We start from the raw sequence: 21,982 nt of genomic DNA, 5'->3' as shown, positions 1-21,982 counted from the left end.
ATGTTCATGTTTAGCCGCTCATCAGCTCGAAAATACCATACATTTTTAATCATCGTCAACAGTTTATAGTTGACAATACAAAACTATTTACAAAGTTCCGTTTGCGAACACCGTTTCTTACCAACCGTCGTAAGTGACTGGGTCTCTATTTCAAGCAACATAACAGGCTGTTCTCGGCCCGACGAAAGTGTAAACTGAAGAATGTCAAAAATGGTACCGAAAAGTGTTGGTTTCCGTGTTAAAATTCGGCGGCATGGTATTATACTTCAAGAAAAATAGTTATTTCGGTCAGAGTGTCTCTCCCTTTACCCTGAATGTCAGCCGGTGTCGCTGAGTGACCCGAGTGGCTGACTGTCGTTTGGGGGCCCAAGTTCTTTGCCCGCTACTAGCCCAGATCCTTTTCTTGGTGGTAGGAATGAGATAACGTGCATTGTGTCACCAACCGATCAGCTACTTGCATGAAAAGTTGGGTCACTAGGTCTGCAATCCGGAGAACGGCAGAAAGGGTGGGCCTTCATACCGCATCTCGATGAAGCCATTGGCTGAGTCTGACACAGCGGTCGGTTGGGGCCTATTGGCCCATCTGTGGCCAGAAATTTCATCTTCTTCCAGAATTCTGCTAATGTTCTCTAGTACCCCATGGTGTTTTCTTTTATGACATCGAGAAAACTTGGCTTCTGTTTAAGATTTTCTGTTCGGGGATGAAACATTCGTTCTGCAGCATATGTGTGCTAAAATGAACTCTATTACTGAAATTACAAATTGAAACTGGGACAGCTACATGGATCTATGATGTTCGCAAATTACGATCTATCCTTTAATGTTTAATATATCGTGTAAAATCCATGTTCAAGTAGCGGTGCATATCACGCTTTCATAACGTAGATTTAGAAAGCTGCTTGTTGTGTTTACAGCTAGATATGTACACAGGATGAACTTTCGCTCTCTGTGTCTTTTTTTTTTTGTCAAATATCATTTGCGGATAAGGGACGAACGTATTCAATATTGTCAGTCAGTTGAATTTTATTGGAAAGCTATATCATTTTTCCGTTGTGTACATATCTCATTACGCACCGCGGAGCTTTCCGAGCTACGGGAGAAAAACAGTGAAACGGCGCTGTTCGTCAGAGATGTTGTTACCGTGCAACTATCACGTTTCACGTTGAATGCGATCACAGAGAAATTTACAATCAAGAAAGTGTCAAAAAGAAGAATACGTGGGGCATAGTACAAAACGTCTAATTTTTTATGGAAGTTCAGTACAGTTTTTCATTTGTAGGGATTACAGATTGTGCATTACGTTATGAAATTATCTGATGTAAAATAACTTTCAGTTACGGTTTTTATTCAATATGTTATGAAATATGCTCACTGTATGTCATTTTCTTTACTCTTAATTCTTGAAGTAGAACACGTATATGTGAATAAGTTGCTGTTATGACATATTACCACGTTTATTGTAATGTAGTTGACAGTATAAAACAAAATGAAACCTGAATTAATTTCGTGAGGGTAACAGGAGATCAAAGTACGGAGTATGATTAAATTTTAATATGCAAGTTGGAACACCTAGTGGGGCATAAATAACGCTACTATTTTCCCGGACAGCAATAAATCGTGTGATAGCAAATTTAATACAATTCAATTTCGAGCAGAACTAAACAATGGCCCTGCGGGAACAATTTTGATTTCCAGTCACGAATACAATTTTTTTATCACCTAATCACCTATTCGTTATACAAATATTATGCAACGATGGCTTTTCTTTGCTGTGTTTTGCATAGTTTACCTGGTAGAATCTACTGCCAATTCTCACCATAAAAAATGTTGGGGATGCTGAACTTCCAATGTAAAGAATATTTCATCATGAAAGAAAAGTCGCAGTATATCACAGACCGCGAATCGAACACTGATCTACTGTTAATCTCCTAAACGATAACGCGACTGCCCACAGCGCTGATACGATTTCAAGTCATAACATTTCATTGGTTTGGATCTCACTGATTCCGTTCATATCATCTCATAAAATGTAATCCAGCTGGTATGTATATCGATCTGGTGGGATAAGCCGCAGGCGTTCACCATGTTTAGACCACAGACAGATTATTGCCACACACCCAGTGTGTCTTAAAATTAGAAATTATTTGGAGGAAATAGCAGAGACACTGATAATTTGAAGACCTGGTGGTTAAGACGAGTGTTAGCAGCAAGCACGAGATAAACGTTCGAATCCCAGTTTGACGTCTCTTTTTGTTTCTGACTGCGTTTTCATTCAATTACAGAATCAGCATTTCAGGATATATTTAACTAATGGTGCTTTGTGTCAACGCATTTTGTTGAATTCACCGCCATCGATTCCACTGATTTCATTTCAATGAATTTAATTCAGCTAGATAATAATTTCGTTAGACATACATATATACATCAAAGGTCTCTATTTCTCAGATTACGTTCGTTACCAGTAACATAGCCACTGATTCATGGATAGTGGATAGCTGTTAACGTGACTGAGAATATTGTAGAAGGAATATGACGAGCGTCTGTATAACGTGTGAACCCAAACTCCACTAACAAGCGTCGAGGGAATGTAGAGGCTATCTCGAGAAATAAACCGGTGATCTAAATTCATATTTGGAAAAGTCACCCAACTACGTTACAGTTTGGGGAAAAAGATCCGTCGCTAGGCCATACTTTCTGCAGCAAATGTGAATTTGAAATGCCCGTTTACAAGTTCTTTGAATAGCGCAACAAAGCGCGCGCTAAAACCTACAGGAAAATTTTAAGGCGGTTAGACGCGCCACAAAACGTACATCAGTTTTGCGCTCAAAGAGTGATGAAGGAAAGTCAGCACCAATTGACTTCTCCACGGCAGCTGCATGTTACGCCAAGACAATGACTGATACAAAAGGAAAATAGTTATTTTAGAATTTTTTTAATGAGTACGTAGGTGGGAAAAATAGTGACATTGCTTCAGAAAGTATTGCTCTTGGAGGCCGTATCACTGAACGTAATAAGGACATCAGATTTCATTAGACATAAATAAATAGCTATTTGACCCTACACAAAATTGGTTGTGTTTCTTCGAAAATGTCATCTTCGCTGTACAGCAGACACATTGCCCCTATCTGTCAAGCAAGTCTACATCTACATCTAGATCTGTTCTCTGCAAACCACCGTGACGAGCAAGTCAGAGTGCACGTCCCACTGTACCAGTTATTACCAGTTATTAGGGTTTCTTCCCGTCCTATTCACGCATGACGCCCCTGAAGAATGATTGCAAGAATACCTCTGTGAGTGCAGTAATTATTCGGATCTTGTCTCATGATCCCTATGTGAGTCATACGTATGGGATTGTAGTATATTCCTAGACTCATCATTCAAAAGCAATTTTAGAAACTTCGTTACTATACTTCCCCGTGATAGGTATATCTTGAAGAGTCTTCCAGTTCACTTTCTTCGTTATCTCTGTGACAGTCTCCCACGTATGAAAAATACCTGTGACCATTCGTGCTGGCCTTCTCTGTATACGTTCAGTATCCCCTATTACTTCTATCTGGTGTGGGTCCCAAAACTTGACCAATGTTCTAGGATCGGTAGCACGACTGACTTGTAAGCAATCTCCTTTATGCACTGATTGCACTTCCCAGTATACTACCAATAAACCTAAGTCTACCACTTGCTTTACCCACGAATGAGCGTATGTGATCATTCCATACCATATCCCTACGAAGTGTTACATCCAGATAATTGTATGAGTTGGCCGATTCCAGCAGTGACTCATTGATATTATTATCATGGGATACTAAGTTGTTTCGTTTTGTGGAGTGCACAACTTTACATTTCTGAACGTTTAAGGCAAGTTGCCAATCTTTGCACAACTTTTAAATTTTATCGAGATCTGACCGAACACTCGCGCAGTGTCTTTTCAGACTGTACCTCATACAAGTAACTGCATCATCTGCAAGAAGCCTGAGGCTACCATCAATATGTCTGCAATGTCATTAATATGCAGCATGAACGGCAAGGGTTCCAACACACTAACTGGGGCACGCCTGAAGTCATTTCTGTATCTGATAATGACTCTAGATCTTCACGCGCCCAGCTAGCCATACGGTCTATTGTGCTGCTTTCCGGGTGGGAAGGCGTGCCGGTGCCCGGCACGAATCCGCCCGACGGATTAGTGTCGAGGTCCGGTGTGCCGGCCGGCCTGTGGATGGCTTTTAAGGCAGTTTTCCATTTGACTCGGCGAATGCGGGCTGGTTCCCCTTATTCCGCCTCAATTACACTGTGTCGGCAATCGCTGCTCAGGCACCCACGTACACAGACCGCCATTACTCTACCACGCCAACATTTGGAGTTACACTTGTGTGATACGGATACATTCCCGAGGGGGTCGACTGGGGGCCGAACCGAACAATAATCCTGGGTTCGGTGTGGGGTGGCGGTGGGGTGTGTGGTCTGCTGTGACCTGTGGTGGTGTTCTGAACCACTGAGGGCTACTGCGGGACGAAGTCTCTCCGTCGTTTCTAGGTCCCCGGTTTAATACAATACAATACACTCGATCCATGTGTCCTCCCTATCAAAAAGTTCTCAATCTAGTCGCAAATTTCACTTGACACCCCACATGATCGTGCTTTTGACAATAAGCTTGAATCAAAGTCTTTTCGAAAATCAAGAAACACTGCATCTACGTGGTTGCCTTGATCCAAAGCTATCAGTATAATATGTGAGAAAACTGCGAGTTAGGTTTCACATGATCGATGCTGATTGATAGTGAGGACATCATTCTGTTCAAGATACTTCATTATGTTCGAGCTCGGAATACGTTCTAAAATTCTACAACAAAGCGATACCAAGAATATTGCACAGTAGTTTGGTGGATCACTTTTACTACCCTTCTTGATGATGACTGATTTGTGGGGCGCTCAACTGCGCAGCCATCAGCGCCCGTACAAAGTCCCAATGTTTCTCAGTCCAGTTTTTACACGATCCAGTCTAGCCACAGTCACGAATGATGATGATGATGAAATGATGAGGGCAACATAAACACCCAGTCCCCGGGCAGAGAAAATCCCCAACCCGGCCGGGAATCAAGTTTGGGACCTCGTGATCCAGAGGCAGCAGCGCTAGCCACTAGACCACGAGCTGCAGACACTACCTTTCTTGTATATGACTATGATCTGTGTTTCTTCCCGAGAACTGGGCACGGTTTTTTCTTTTAGGAATCTACGACGGATTGTAGTTAGAAGAGAGGCTAACTCAGCCGCAAGTTTAGTACAGAATCTGACAGGGATGCCATAGGGTCCTGGAGCTTTGTTCACTTTCTATAATTTCAGTTTTTTCTCAACACCACAGACACTAACACTTATTGCACACATCGTTTTAGTGGTACGTGAATTAAGCTGGTGCAGTAAATAATCAGAAAATGAAGTATCACAAAAAACCTCACTTTAAGTACGTAAACATCCTCACTGACAGCACCACATCTCTCTGAGGTCTCAAAGTCATGCCTTTCTCGGCATGCTATGAATGTAACGTTTCTATTTTTCAGTATGTAAGAGAAAATCGGTATTAAATTGAAAATTACAAAGTAATGATGTCGTCTCAGAATTACAGAAAACGCAAGTCATAGAAAAGATCGCGTCGAAATGAATACAAAAAATTACAGTGCCGAGTGAATTCGAGAGCTAGGCAGCGTTGGAAAACAAAGAGAAAGAAAAAATAAAGCGCAAGTGATTTTATTTCTGAGCCATAGAAGCATACAGCGTCAGTCCAAACTTGTGATTTGTCTATTTTGCAACCATTGTATTACTCTTTGCAACAGTCGTGTTAATGAAACTGATAATTAAAATACACATTAATAGGAAAGAAGTGTTGTGATTTTCTCCGGACGTTTTCACGAAAAATAAGGCGCTGACCTGAAATATGCGCACGTAGTTTTCCTTAAATTGCTCCACTACTGTTGCAAATTCGACTGTTTTAAAGTACAGCAGATTTTGTTTCATGCTGAAAGAAATTTCCTCCTGTTGTGATAATCGATACTTATGATGTCAAAAAGAGGTTGATTCCGTTCATACAGTTCAGTTAAAACATTCACGTCTCCTATGCATCAAGTTGGTAGTATTTGCTTTCTTTCTTCTCGAAATCACTTTATCACCGGTGAAGAGCACGCAGTAAAAGAGTTCTTTCCCTCCTGAAAGCAGACATGTGAGGGAACCCTTCCGCTACTCGCGGCTATGTTCGTGTAACATCGTACCCTCTTCTCACATACACGCCTCTATCAAGCTTCGAAACTAGCCGACTGAGTACGGGTTCGTCCTTTAGAATTCGCGACAAACAATAAGATGGCGCTGGCTAGAACCTACCGTGTAGTATTCGATGCGCTGCTGGTCATCTAGAGTAGATCCATCGTCACTGCAGCCGTTCTCTGTGATGAGGATTGGGTGACCCGGGTATGTCTTCGACACCCAGTTGACTATCTTACGGATACCAGACGGAATCATCTGCAAGAATTGAGATTAGTTCGATTTTTGTTTTATGACTGCCATTTGATGTACAAGCCATGTATGACATATCACCATGGCACACAGTTTGTATATCTCTTGAGTTAAACGCATTTTGTAAGGACATACTGAACACATAGTAGCTAGATACAGATCAAGAGCTTTTAAAAGAAAACAAACATTATTAACATTCTACATCTTTATTCTTCACGGCTACATATTTATTTCTCAACATAGTCACCATCACAACGACAACATTTTTTCCAAAGACAGATCAGATTATTGATACCGTCATTGTAGAATGTTTGACTTTTTTGACAGAGCCACAATTTTACCTCTTCTTGTAGCTCTTGGTCACTATTAAAGTGAAGTACGCGAAGGTTCTTTAAGTTTAGGAAACAGATGGAAATCGGTTGGGGCCAAGCTGGGACTGTATTAAGATATGTAAATATAAAGAATAAAGATCTAGAACGTTAGTAACGTTTGTTTAATTTAAAATACGTCCAAGGTTTTCGTTTTGTATACTAACTGGTAAAAAGACATTTCATTTTGCTACTTGGAGGGAAAGCTCGAAGTTAATAGCACAAATACACTAATTTGTTATGAAATGGAGATGCTAAATGATCTACTGGTGATAAATTGGGCACATAATGTAAAAAGTAAGCATTATGCATATTTAGTTCGGAAGATGTTCAGAAGATGCTTCAGAAACTCTCCGTAGGAAGACATTCGATTATTTGTGAACGAAAAGTATATTAAGTCAGGTAAACAAGTCTTGACTCTCGAAGCACAACAAGCTATACTGGACGGAGAAGCATCCGCAGACAAACTTTCACTTTGGGGGTGTATCAGGTAACTGTGATAACATCAGAACTGCTCATGTTACATGTAAGGTAATTTTAAAAAGTGTCTCATATTCCTAAACAAGGTAGTATGTTGTCCAAAACTAGAGGACAAGTTCCTCCCGTGGGATGTCTGGCGTGGACTAACTTGTCCTCTCTTTCTCATCTGTCTGTTCGTAGAATTAGATACGCAGTGCTGCATCTTGGCACATCGTTCAGCAATTTTTCGCAGTAAATCACCCACTCTTAAACACCTCGTTCCATTCGGATTGCGTCACATGCATTGATCACTTGCTCTTGTAACTTTTACACATCGTCTATGGGTTGAAAGCACATCAGTATCTTTAAGTATCTCCCTAGCAAGAAATTCAACGGCTTCAGGTCCATTGAACAGGGAGGGGATACATCCACGTAAAGTTACGACGAGGTACTGTCGCGCGATCCGTAGAAAATGAGGATCACTCATAACAGAAAACGATTTCTGCTATTGCCCTCGTGGGATAGAAAGTATCCAAAGCAATGATAACAGTACAGTTTGTTCACACTGCACGGGATCACTAATCTTGTTCTCCTAATGCAGAGCACGGCAGCACAATCTCAGCTGAGTGATGTAGCAAATCGTTGTACTGCCGTGACTTCAATCAACAACAACATCAGTGTCCTAAAAATTACAACCTTTGAGATATGCCCAATGAACTGCAAACAGACGGTCTACACCCCTGAATACTGCACAACACTCATCACAAATAAAACGCTCCATACCTCAATAGGAACTTATCTTCTAGTTTTGACCAGTACCACGTCTAGTGACAATATGCGAAACATATTTAAACACCTCATATAAACGGGATATCGGGGAACTGACAGTTTCAGATTTATACTTCCCCAAGCGATTATCTAAGTACTTCAACTATATTTTACATGGAAAAACACGACCTAGTTAGAAAAATAATCGAAAGATATATCATGAAAGAGTGTATGTTGACCATGTTTAAACCGAATCTCTACAGGAGTTATGGTGTCACCTACTTACCCTGAGCCAAACAGAATACGTTAGTGGATACTCTGTCATGGGGGTGGTGATGGTTCCTGAGTCATACGTCTTGGAGGGAACTGTGCCCTCGACTCCGTCAGCCACGTACCAGCTTGTGTAGTGATTCAGCCCGAAAAAGTCAGATGTTCCTGTAAAATAACAACAGTTTATACCACAAGTTTAGTTTCTTCACCTGCACTCATTATGCACCGTTGTGCAGATATCTGAAACATATTTTCAGTTTAATACTCATTTTGTTTGTAACTGGAAACCAAATGGTGTTTTCTTCTGACAATGGGCGTTGCACGAGACGTGTGATGAGAAGCATTTGTTTTGACTGACTGTATCTCCACATTATGCAATCCAAATAGCCAATTTCAGTAGACATAATGCTGACCTCTGTTAATGCTTGTGTATTCGATGAACTGAAACGTGTCTAATGACTGTATTGTCAGTAGAGAGATACTATTATATCAATTATTGTTGTGTAAAGTTGATATGAATTCTGCTGGCAAAATTCTAAAGGCATTTCAATGATGTATAGCTAAAGACAAGCTATACTGAAATCATGAGCTCCATTGTGCGGTTTATCACATTTTTTGACAGTTAATTTTTAGATATGTTGTGAGAGATAGTAGATGCCAGACGAGGTGATGTAGTTCGGACTTGAAGATGTGGTGCACAACTGTTGTTTACCGATATGACTGCAAGTGGTGTCACTTTAATCTCGCAGTGTAGTAAATATGCTTTCTTGCTTTCATGTTTATATACGGGGCTTAGATATGCTTGCTTAAATTTCCTCCCTATGTCATATACATTCATCTTGCTTACATGTTCACACAGAATACATGGGGCATTCCTCACTAATTCTACTGGTAAATTTCGAGGCCATGGTGATATCCTAATTTTAATTTGTGTAGCCGCCTTCTATACATTTTTCGTACTTATTTTCTCTGCCTCTTCACCGTCCTTTCTTAGGCTAGAAAGCCTATAAAATGCTTCTTCCACTTTACCAGACATAACCAGCTGGTTTGTTCTTTGTTTTACTTTTTTCCTTAGCCATGGAACCATATTCCATGCTGCCGCCACGTTGACACTTTTGTGTCCCGTCCGCCATTCATTGACCAGCTACCTCGTATTTCCCATTTTCCCTCACATATTTCATTTTTCCTTTTGCAGATGTCGTTTTTTACTTCTCTATTCATTCTAACTATCGTGTTTGTCCCATGATCTCAACCATTTGTTGTAGAACATCTTTTTTAGGTTTGCTTCAACGCTGTGAGTCCACTATTATGGTCGCCACTTTCTTTCTACTTCTTGCCTCCCCAGAAATTAAATGCCGCTTCACATATGCATTTTTTAATTCCTTGATACTTATGCTCCGCCGTTCCTTCTTCTAAGTGCCTGAGTTTTTTGACAACCATAATTTGTAAATAAATTGTACAGACTCTTGTTTCAAGCTGTCTAAGTTGTATATCATTGTGTCCACAGCCCTGGTGGGAATATTTGGCTCTTTAATTTACTTTGGCCCTTGGATGTTACTATCATGATGTACGTAAAAGGAAGTGGTCGGGCCACATTCTGCATCTCTGGAATTTTTATATTGAGTAATAGTCTATTATTGATACTTCTGCTTGCGGGCAAAGAAACATTGTCATTTACTGTGTCATTTCCATTCCACTACTCCACTTTAGGTCGCCGCCACAGCTTTTCGAATGAAATCTCCCACCAGCTGTTCCCAATGACGGAAGACACAGTACGTGGTCGCACATTCTACAGTGGTGTCGACATTGCATCAGCGATTTTCCAGAAGTGAAGGCAGATCCGTGAAGAAGTGTTTGTTGTCTCTATGGAAATATGTTGTAGGCAGTGTCAGTACTGTTTATGGCTGACAGGATTTTGAAACTTTCCTTGTTAATATTTGATGAAAACGAAAATAAGAACCATGAAAACTTAAATGCATATCCTAAAGACAAAATATGTCGATAAACTGTTACTGAATGCAGTCTGCCCTGGCTCGCGTGCCGGCATTCGCCATACGGTCTCTTTATCGCTTTGAAGCAACGCTTGCTTCCCAGTCGTTGCTGTCGCAGTGAACACATACAGTAAACCACATAAAGCACTACGCTGCTATGTGATTGTTCAAGTGAATGGACATATAAAATACCACCCCCACATAAATTTTTGTTTGCTGCGAGAGACAAATCTACGTTTGCTGTTGTTAGTGAACGTCTTATGAAACAGAGCGAATAAATCCATCTCCATATTACATAAATCAAATCAAGTATATCTACCGAAATGACAGAAAAAATGCGCCTGAGATTTCTAGGAGATCCATGGAGTATAGACTCCTTGTGTAGAAGTGTCTCCCTGCGCTTTTTACATCAGCCCAATATTTATTACTAAGGAAGCGAGTGCAACAGTTGATGAAGTAGTTATCAGGTAAGCCCACCTCTGATGTACTCGACTTCACTAGGGGTGAAGGAAGGCAGCCTGGACACCCCTCTGCCCTCGGCCTTGCTGTTGGCATCCACTCGCAGCCGCACCACTGAAGGGTAGTCTCCTTCCGACGAGAAAATAGGGTGTGCAAACAGGCCGCCCTGAAATGTACAGAATAGTATCTTAGTACACGACGTGCCTCTAGCATATATTCAGCTATCAATGAAGCGTTGAGGTTCCTGGTTTAACGCTATGTGCTATCTCTGAGAATGAGCCTGTATTTGGTGCTCAAACGACTCGATTCCATGACTGTAGGGTCATCGGGAAGTACCTTACAGGCTTTGATGAGTTAATGTGTATCAAAATATGTAATATAAATAGTCATTTCTTTTGATAATATTGATTCAGAAGCTTAACGCTGCCACATCTTCAAGGGCCCTTAGTATCTGACAAAAATTTCACAGTGGTGCCGCAATCTGTTCTTGAGAACAAAAGAGTTTTAACAGATAGACAGAGGGGTCAGATGCGCAGCAAAATAGTTCTGCTTTGATATACTGTTTTATTTTAAGATACTATAAGAATATTCAAAGACATACAGGCATATATACAGAAATAAATAAACATACGAACAAATGAAAATAATATTTGGCTAATAGAGATAATCGTGATAAAAAGAGGTAAAAATTGAATAATAGTTATTATTTCTGTCTCTGCTAGTGATAGAACAGTTCTAAATGAGCAGCAGGTGGGTGTAGAAGAAATGTGAAACATAGAATGCATTCAATGATGTACCTAAAGATCTCTCAAAAAAGAGAGGTTATTATTTAGTTTGATGTCCCACAGATCATTTGAATGATTCTCTATCGAAATGATATGAACTAAGATAGATTACAGATGTACATGGTACATGATTAGTTTTAGGATTAATGAAGACATTACATTCTAGTCCTACTCATACCAATACATTAGTTCTTTTCTGGATACTACTTTTTAAATTGATATTCGTGCGTGGAATAAAAGAAGTAGTCCATGATTAATGGTTTTAGCTTAGATCATAACTCGCTTTCCTATTTGTTAGATTTTTTATGGTATTAGGCAAACGATCAAAATAAATTTTGCATGATATTGAACTCTTTTCTGGACCATTGACAACTTTAACAAACGGTAATAAGGTCGTTTGTCGCCTAGTGTCATACGTATTGTTTTCACTTTTCTTCTCGTCTTGAGATAGATTATTTTCAACGAATTACATTAACGAATATATATGTATGGTAACGATGCAGTTAAAAAGCCTGACTCCTTTAAGTGAAACTACATAACGACTGTGGATAAACATGACTATTTTCTTCTCCTTTGGTGCAATCAATAGCTTCTTTCTGATTTATGAGTTGTCCCAGACAATTATGCCATAAGATATTATTGATCATAAATAAGGAAAATGCGTCAGGAGGTTGGTTCGTTCGTTTACAAGATAAGCAATTTATGAAGAGCAGAAGTAGATGAACTTATTTTGTGAGTAACCTGGTAATACGCTTTTTCCAGTTACAGTTCACATCAATATGTGCACCTAAAAATTTGGAGCGTTTTACACTATTTACTGACCCTATATCATTGCCGGTTTGATACTGTTTGTTGAACAGATCTGAATATAGCGCCTTTCCTCAATATTTAGGGGTAGTCCATTTTCAGAGAACCACTTGTTAATAATTCTTTGTGACACCTCGTTAACAAACTCTTCTGTTACTTCCTCTCTAATGGGGTTTATTATCACACTAGTATTGCCTGCAAACAGTACCGTTTCCGTTTCTTGAACGTCAAGGGGAAAGTCATTCACATATATAGGGTACTGGAGTGGGCCCAAAATTTAATCCTGTGAGACTCCTTCTGTGATTTCTCCCGAGTTATTTGTCCTTCTCGAGCATTCTCTGAATTACATAGCACAATTTTTGCATTCGGTTTGTTAAGTGTGATTCAAACCAGTTGGGTGCAAAGACTCAAAATGTTAAGTTTTCTATGAGTGACCTACACTACCAAATGCTTTGGAAAGATACTAAAAAATACCAACCGCTGATATTTTATTATTTAAGGCTTTTAATATTTGGAGGGTGAAATTCCCTACCCATGTGATATCTTACTTATTTTACTGAGGACATTACTTGTTAAGTCACGACAACTTTTCAGAATTTTGCTTGAAATTCCATCAACACCATATGAGCCTCTATTTCTATAGAAATGTTATAAAACTATTGGTTTCAGTGAAGGATGGTGGTGCTTCTTGTAGTTACTTTAAGTTTTTTGGATTGACATCTGTAGTATATTTTCTTGCAATTTGAAGTGAAACTTTTAAACCTGCTCATTTATAAAACGGCTGTTAAAAGTACTTGCAACACGTGAAATGTCAGTCACAAGATTGTCATTTAATTAAATTGATGTGGTACATTTTTCACCGATTGACTGTCTTGTCTCCCACTTGACAATATCCCACACAGTTCTAATCTTGTTACCTGCAGTATTAATCTCTGGTAGGATGTGCAAACTTCTGCAAATTTTAAGGCTTTCCCAATTATCTAACAGAATTTTTTGTAACATGCCAGTAATGTCAGATCTTGCCTTATTCTAGCCTTCATGTAAATTTCCCTCTTCCTCTTACATGACATTTTAATTGCCTTAGTTACCCACAGCTTACTTGTTTTTCTGGTTAACTGTCTAGCAAAGCTGCTTTCAAATTTTGGCACAAATTTACAATGGATTGAATTTGACCTTAATATCTATTTATACCTGTAGCTCTTCCCATACCACCTCTTTTAAATATCTCTTCAAAATTTGCAGCCTGTTCTCATGGGTGTAACCTGTATTATTAATTTCCATTACTTGTATGTCATTATCAGATAGTGTGTTAACATCTGGATAGACATTAACTGTGTCACCAGAGTGCTACATATAAAAATATGTTTCAGTCAAGGTCCAGCTATCTTGCTGCGTACAGTTTGGAATATTAACTACATAAATTGGAGTGAACCACAAAAATAATGATTTCAGTTAATTTTTCCTGTCTGTATCTTTCAAAAAAATTCATTGTAATCTTCACAAACCATTAATTTTTGTACTTGTTTAACAGGTAGCCCAATTATGCATCTTGTTTTCTTATAAGTAGGTGAAAGTTTCCTATAGGGAATCTGTGGACGGTTACAGGCACAAGAGAAGTAGTCAGCAGAAACAACTCACAAGCATATGCTTCTAGGTTCTGATATGTACAGGAAACCTAAGTGTATCTACATATCCGATTTGTTGTCCAACTTTTACGTATATTACAATCCTCTTTATTCATGTTGAGTGACACTATTTTACGTAGCCCTTATACTTAACATTTCTATCCCTATTGCTATATGGTACTGAGAGAGGCGATGATACGTCGTAGCTGAACTCGACGGAATCCGACACTATATTAACATTCAGCATAAACAAAAGTAAGAACTATGAAGGAGAAATAAGAAGAAGAGGTTTTCGATGCCACAGACGGGGGCTTACCGTAAATTGTAGTGACCTTTCGGCCGCCTCTGCGTCGTCAGCAGAATCCGTGGCGGGCTCCGACCAATCAATGTTCAGCGTGATGCCGATTTTGCCTGAAACAGCCCCATTAAATATTTTTTTCTTTTCTTCATAATGATGTGACACAGTCATAATATATTTCTTTAAAGTCAGTGCCGCCATTAGACTGTTGTTTATTTGCAGTGTTGCATGTACACAATCATGATTTCGGCTTCAAAGTGCCATTATCAAGTGTTTTATGTGTTATTCAGTGCCTAAGATGGCATACTGTCGTATTTAAAATGCACTATTAGATACATTGTCTGAGGGTCGATATTTCTGGTAAAGCCTACTGCTTTGTTTTATCACTGAGTATGCGATCTTGACTGAATTATTGAATTCAGTGAAGATGATATACGTGTTTAAAGCAGTTATTGTAATACATATTAAATAAATAAACAATTTCACGATGCGTACACAAGCATAAACATCTAACGACGGGGTGAACATAAAGTGAAAGTGTCTTTTGAGGCATAACCTGTTGCCGTGGCGTTTCGGGAAAGAGGCACCATTCATATGGCTGCGTTACCCCATAAACGTTAACGTCGTCACGGGGACTGTAGTTCCCGCTTTTTGCGCTAGGAGCGTTGCTGTTGCGTCACATGACGAGGCGGTCCGCAAGCTTGAGCATGTGAATCTCGCTCACGGGTTACCAAAGATTGCCAATGCCTGCTGTAGAGGGTAAAAGCTACAGGGAAAGACAAATACTCGAATATATCTGATAAATAATTGAGGACGTTGGATGTTAGTGCTAGATTTGCAGTGGTCCGCATCAAACCAGTCGCAAGGCTGATGACTGCAAGACAATAAAAGGATGGGGGTAGATATGGCGTGTCCACACGAAATGTGTAGGTTACACGTGTTACGTGCAGGGAGCGATGTGTTGAACTGATGAAAATGAAATTGTTTTGAAGCCAATATCGCTGGAAAATACGGATGGCCCTGAAGTCTTTTCCTAGTGACAAACAATCATAAGGCATAAAGTATGGCAAACAGCTGAATACTTTTTATCTTGAATTGCATGTAAGATATTCCCGTTTTTTTCTACATACATAATTATTGTTATTTAGATTGTTACAGTGCCCAGTGGTGGAACAACAGCCGATTCAGACACCATTTGCAAACAAAATGGACACACACCAGGAGAAATTCCAATGTGTGCGCTGGTATCGGGAGACAAAATCACCAGAAACAGTCCGGAGAAAATTCCAGCCTAACTTCTTGCGACTTCTCACGAATGTGTCTCTCACTGAATTTTTCTGGGTCCTAAGTCCAGGCCTGCATGTTCTAGGGAGATCGCAGACACCCCCAGTTTCCTTAAACTTCGCACACGACACCTTGATGCTATTAACACCTGGTGGCTATCTATGGTACGACGCCAGGAATTTTCTCTGGAGTGGTTTTGGTGACTGTGCCTCGTGATACCAGAGGACATACTGAGATGCCTCCTGGTTTGAGCAGATGTTGTTTGTAAATGGCGACCGATTCCGCTGGGCCCTGGAACAAACAAAGTAACATCAGGTATGCATCTACACAAAGACTTGAGTATGTCACATGCAATTCGAGACAAAAAGTATTTGTCTGTGTGTCATATTTTATATCTTATGAATGTTTACAACCAGGAAAAGAGTTCTGCGACACCCAGTACTTTTATTTCACAATGACCTATGTCCATACATAGTTGCTGTCACTATCTGGTATTCCGAAATTTAAAGTGCATCCATGTAAACCACATATTGGGAGTACACATCGTGAGTGGATGGATATCTATGCACTTTAAATTTTCAAATGTCAGATGATGACAGCAAGCTTCTGTTGAAATCGGTCATCATGAAATAAAAGTTTTATTCAGCGATTTTGGCTTAAAAACAATTTTCTTTTCATCAGAAGAAATATTTCCCAACCACGGTGGACAACACCTCGGCCGCCTGCTCCATCAGCAACGCAGGCAGCAATGTTGGATAAATGTTGACAGCAACACTACTGAGGTCAAACGTGGCTATAAGATGTAGCCCATGTAAGCGCCCCTTTAGGAGCGCGCCATTATCAGTGGTCACACGGGACAGGCCGCTCACCTTTCTGTGTGGGCCGGAAGTGCTTGTCGTAGAGGTGCCAGGCGCCGGCGTGCGCCAGCAGCACGGTGTGGCCGGCCTGGTAGTCGCCGATGCCCGACGCGTTCACGCTGGGCGCCTGCTGGCCCCATGTCGCGTAGCCCTTGGTGAACATGTCCGGTTCGTTTATCGTGATCCACAGCTTCACCTGGTGACAAAAGCATTCGTGTCTCCCACAGTTCCATCGAATCTCCTAACTGTACATTCGTTGGGTGGTCGGTTGATTTGGGAGAGGGGACCAAACACTGAGGTCATCGGTCTCTATATATTTGTAAACGAAATAATAAATAGCAATTTGAAGTAGTTCAAATATGCAACCACATTCGAAAATTAAAAACTATGTGCACAACTGTCTCGCCACCAATATATCAATGGCAGGCTGGCACTGTCGACTAGGTGTGGATCCAGCAGACTGTGGTCATTGAGGCTGCAATCTCCACAAAGAAAATTCCTCTAAAATCGTTTATACTTTTACGTAGAACTGCTGTTGAAAATATAATGCAACACACTTTTTTCCGGGCAAAATTCAGTTAAAAACATTTTAGGTGATTCAGTAACCATTGGACAGTGCACGGCTCCTGTTAGTACCGTTATTGTTTAACATTTTGTCCTTCCAGTATTGCCGTCTCGTTTCTTATTCGATTTACTGGCGTCACTAAGTTGCTCGTCTGCTTGCCCGTGAGTGGTAGCAGCAGCGCTTATCGATAAGTGCACTGTCGATCCGGCCGGAGTGGCCGAGCGGTTCTAGGCGCGTTTGTTTGGAACCGTGCAAGCGCTACGGTCGCAGGTTCGAATCCTACCTCGCGCATGGATGTGTGTGATGTCCTTAGTTAGGTTTAAGTAGTTCTAAGTTCTAGGGGACTGATGACCCCATATGTTAAGTCCTATAGTGCTCAGAGCCATTTTGCACTGTCGTACTATTTCTGGAGCGACCGCTAGTATTTCCGGGTCGTGGTCTGTCGGAGTTCAGTTGGGACGCAGCGCCAGTGAGGTGCGGACAGTCAGTATTCGACGACCGCTGGCGACACACATGTACTGACCGACGGAAGGAGACTGGAGCGGGAACGACCGTTGGTTGGTCGTTCGGTCCGTCGTCTCAACGGACGACGTCAATTTGGACTTTTGAACGTTTCTGCGCCTCGTCAGTTGGTCATCGTGCCGGACGTGGGTCGGTTCCTTGTCGGTGGCCAATGGGCAAGTGTTCCCTCTGCATGGTGGGGTCAGAGCCAGTGCGCCCGTGTCACCGTGTCTCCGGGTTCCGAACGGACATCAAGGAGTCGGGATGGAGCTGCAGTGAGGACCGGACAGCCAAGACTCGCCCGACCGTTGCCGACGCACATGACGTGAGTGGGGACGACGTTGGTTGGTCATTCGGTCGGTCGTCTCATCGGACGGCGTGTATTTGGTAGCCAACTGCTAATGGGTTCTCTGTATGTGTCGACTTGTGACTCGTCCTTGTTGTTCCACAGTGATTGCTTTTAGGATTGTTCGAGTTCTTGTGAAAGTGTTTTCATGGAACTGTGTCTAGCTTGTGTGATTTCGACTGAGCAGTTATGTTAATGCTGTCTGCGTTCTGGAGTAGGCAGTCGGTCGGTTGGGACAGAGTAGCGAGTGTGTGTTTCTTCGCCATGTTGATGCTGTCCGGCACGGCGTGTAGTTCGACAGCCTTTGGTGTTTGTTTATATATTTTTGAGTGGTTATTGTGCCTTGGCTGTTTTTAGACGCCAATTTTGAAGACGTAGTGCTGCTGGTATCTTCGTCCTCGGCTGTTATTTTCCGTTGCCGTGCCGTTGGTCGGCGGAAGGGAATTGATTATGTTGTTGGTCGGTCCTTCAGCCGTCCCTGGGTCGGGTTGCCATCTGATTACGTAATCGTATTCTTGGCTACCTATCTCACTTAACCTTACGCGAGAGTTACCTTCTCAGACTGACCCTTGGAACACTTCTGGGCACCATTGTTTTGTTATTTTTAGATTGTGATTTTTGTCTCAAGTACTGTGCGAGGCCTTTAGCCGCCTATTAATTTAGTTTGCTTTAAATTTAAAATAAGGCCTTCAGCCGGCTTAAGTTAAAACTTTTAATATTCTTGTTTGAACTAATTTATTTAAAGGAAAAAAGGGGAATTTTGCTTGCTAATCCTTGTTATGCAGGCCTTAAGCCCCAGTTCCTCTATGTCTAGTGTGTGGCCTTCGGCCGAGTGTCTATGTAAAATTTTTGTAACTAAGGCCTTCAGCCGCGTGTATTCCTTAAGGCAACTTTAATAACTTGTGTTCGGGCCATCAGCCGTATTGTTTTTAAATCCTTTTAAGGGCATGTGTGATTAAAGTTTTTAGGAAAATAAAGTTTGTGTGTTTTGTGCAACCGACAGGAACTGATTTTGGCCCCTTTCCACAAATATAACCTGATCCGCTCCGTCCACGGAAACCAGATTTCAACCACAGACGAGGTTGACCAGCTTCTGCAAACTTTAAAAAATCGCAAGAGCTGTGCCCCAAATGGAATAAACGATAAACTTACTAAGTATGGTGGAGGGGTGCTGTGCGAACTAAGACTGTTGCGTTCATTTAATAAATGCTGAAGGAGCTATGAAATCCTGATGACAGCAAAACGGCCGAAGAAATTTCTGTTTCTCGTGTCCAGAACACGTTTAGACATTCGGCTTGAGCGTGTACAAAATTATTTTGCGGACTTAAGTGAAATGTTGAGTTAGAAGTATACATACCAAGTTGTACTTTGATATCTTGTTATAAGACTAAACAGTTTTAAACGGAATAAATCTAACCAAAATAATTAAAAAAATTTCGAAAAGGAATTTGCATGGTCTTCCCGAACTGCCTGTACAGCGTCGCAATGTTGGACTTTAAAAATCAGACAGCCAGGAAAACATAAAAATATTATAATATTGCAATGAGTAGCCAAAAGCCATGCGATAGTGGTATCCACATATGTAGATGGCGATAGTAACGCGTACGCGAGGATAAAAGAAAAGTGCATTCGTGGAGCCGTCATTTGTACTCAGGTGATTCATGTGAAAAGGTGCCCGACGTGATTACGGCCTCACGCCGGGAAGTAACAGGCTTCAAACGAGGAGTGGTAGTTGGAGTTGTACGCTTAGGACATTCCATTTCTGAAATCGTGAGGGAATTCAATACCCCGTGATCGCTAGTGTCAATATCGCAACGAGAATACCAAATTTCGGGCAATACCTCTCAAAACCTACACTGCAGAGACTGACGACATTACTTAAAGACCTAGAGCAGCGACGATTGCGTACAGTTGTCAGTGCTAACAGACTAGCAACACTGCCTGAAATAACAGCAGATATCGACGTGGGACGTAGGGCGAACGTATCCGTTAGGACAGCGCAGCGGCATTTGGCATTAACGGGCTATGGCAGCAGACGACCGACGCGAGTGCCGTTACTAATAGCACAACATCGCCTGCAGCGCCTCTCCTGGGCTCTTGACCATCTCGGTTGGACGGTAGACAATTAAAAAACCGTGGCCTGGTCAGATGAGCTCCAATTTTAGTTGTTAAGAGCTGATGGTAGGATTCGAGTGTGGCACGGACCCCATGAAGCCATGGAATCAAATTGTCAACAAGACACTGGTACGCTGGTAGTGGCTCCATAATGGTGTGAACAGGCTGGTGAAAAGTAACCAATCATTGGCAGTAAATGGTTATTTTCGGCTATCTGGAGACCATTTGCAGCCATTCATGTATGTCTTGTTCCTAAATAACGATGGATTTTCTATGGACGACAGTGCGCCTTATCACTAGGGTGCAATGTTCGTGATTGGTTTGAAGAACGTTCTGAACAATTCGAGTGAATGCTTTGGCCACCCAAATCGTCTGACATAAATCCCATTGATCATTTCTGAGAGATAATCCAGGTACCAAATCGTGCACAAAATCCTGCGCCGAAAATTAACTGACAAACAATTTGAAAATCTTGAAGTCCGGAGCATACACTGGCGAATTTTAGAAATGTTGTTCAGAAAAATAGAAATGTAGAATCTAAATTTAAATGTAGCGAACAACCTTACGAAAGTGTTGCACTGGAGCGTAGCGCCATACGGAAGTGAAATTTCCACGATAATCATTACAAAAAAGAAGATGGCAAAAGATTTTGGAATACGGCGTTACAGAAGAATGCTGAAGATTAGAGCGCTCTTAATGGATAAGCCAACAAAAAGTAGTGAGAGTATTAAAAATACATAGTATCTACGATTTCAATTGTCAACGTACCCTGTCACCGAAGTTTTCGAAGAGAACTTTCGCGTACTGGACGTAGTATTCTGCGATTCTTGGATTCGTCCATCCACCCAGTTTCTGTAGCTCAAATGGTAGATCCCAGTGGTATATGGTGACCTGGAAGTAAATGTAATTTAATGCTGTTTTGAACGTCTCAATGCGCACAACTGCGTATTCAGTTACTTATAATACATATGGGCAACGGGAATAAAAAAATATACAAGAGAAAAATTGTAAAATTTTTCAAGATAGCGTAAATTTTGGGCTTCGAAACACACTCCAACAAGCATGCTACTATCTATTCTATATCAACAGGAGGTTATTTTTATAGCTTTCGCCTTACCAGCGGTTGTATGCCCTTCTCTAAGAGGGCGTTGATCAAGTTGTTGTAGTAGTCAATTCCAGCCTGGTTGATAACGTTGGTGTCACCTGTTGGCAGGATCCTCGGCCAGGAGATGGAGAATCGGTAGAAGTTCGCCTAAGACAACAACAAAATACTTCTTAAGCTACCGCCTTTATCTTTACGAGATTGAAGACAAACACACTTACATCGGAAACATACTATGAACTGTGTACTTTTTTCTGGTTTATGGCCTCTTGAGTATTGAACTGAAACGTAGAAATAAGCATACCGAACAAGTTACTGTCATTCTCAGCAGATAACACCGCGTAACAGTGTCTATAGCCCAACTAGTACATTTAGTTCATCTAATTTCATGAAGTATCCACATGCAGCTGAAGTCAGTCTGTGGTGATTAGACACCGTACAACAACAAAATTGCTGGGATATAATTTCTAAGTTTCACTCGCTGTTACGCACAGTACCAGACATTTTCTAGTGGACTAAGTGTGATTCGGCGGACCAGTCGATGTGCTATATGAAGCCTGAGGGCTTCGGAAACCAGAAACGCACGTGTGCAGCCCTATGAACAGGACTGCTGTCATCTTGGGAGATGCAAGCTCGACAGAATACCCAGCATGAAGTTGTACAAGACAGGGCAACAATTCGTCTCTGAGAACGTTCAAATAAGCACCTTTGTTGGCTTGCACGCTAACCTGAATGAGGGGATCCAAGATATGGTACGAAAGACACCCTGAAAACATCACTGAACCACCTCCAGCACGAACCGCACCCTCCACACATTGCGAGTTAAACGCCTTACTGGGCCGTCAGTGCAAACGACGCCTTGCACTACTCGTACAGACGCAAGAT

The 21,982-nt window shown here is 41.2% G+C and overlaps 1 protein-coding gene across 1 annotated transcript in view; it reads right to left on the bottom strand.

Moving 5' to 3' along the window:
• The window catches only part of LOC124805607 (myrosinase 1-like), a 37,801-nt gene that overhangs the window by 6,099 nt on the left and 9,720 nt on the right, over positions 1-21,982 (bottom strand). Inside the window, exons 3-9 of the mRNA XM_047266174.1 lie at positions 21,113-21,247; positions 20,764-20,886; positions 16,481-16,664; positions 14,346-14,440; positions 10,831-10,978; positions 8,379-8,527; positions 6,366-6,503 (exon numbers count right to left, since the gene is read on the bottom strand). Of these exons, the coding sequence (XP_047122130.1) occupies positions 6,366-6,503; positions 8,379-8,527; positions 10,831-10,978; positions 14,346-14,440; positions 16,481-16,664; positions 20,764-20,886; positions 21,113-21,247 (972 nt within the window). The remainder of the gene's footprint in view (positions 1-6,365; positions 6,504-8,378; positions 8,528-10,830; positions 10,979-14,345; positions 14,441-16,480; positions 16,665-20,763; positions 20,887-21,112; positions 21,248-21,982) is intronic.

The sequence above is a fragment of the Schistocerca piceifrons genome, chromosome 7 (assembly GCF_021461385.2).
Source record: "Schistocerca piceifrons isolate TAMUIC-IGC-003096 chromosome 7, iqSchPice1.1, whole genome shotgun sequence".
Classification (NCBI taxonomy): domain Eukaryota; kingdom Metazoa; phylum Arthropoda; class Insecta; order Orthoptera; family Acrididae; genus Schistocerca; species Schistocerca piceifrons.
This window is presented reverse-complemented; position numbering and strand designations above follow the sequence as displayed.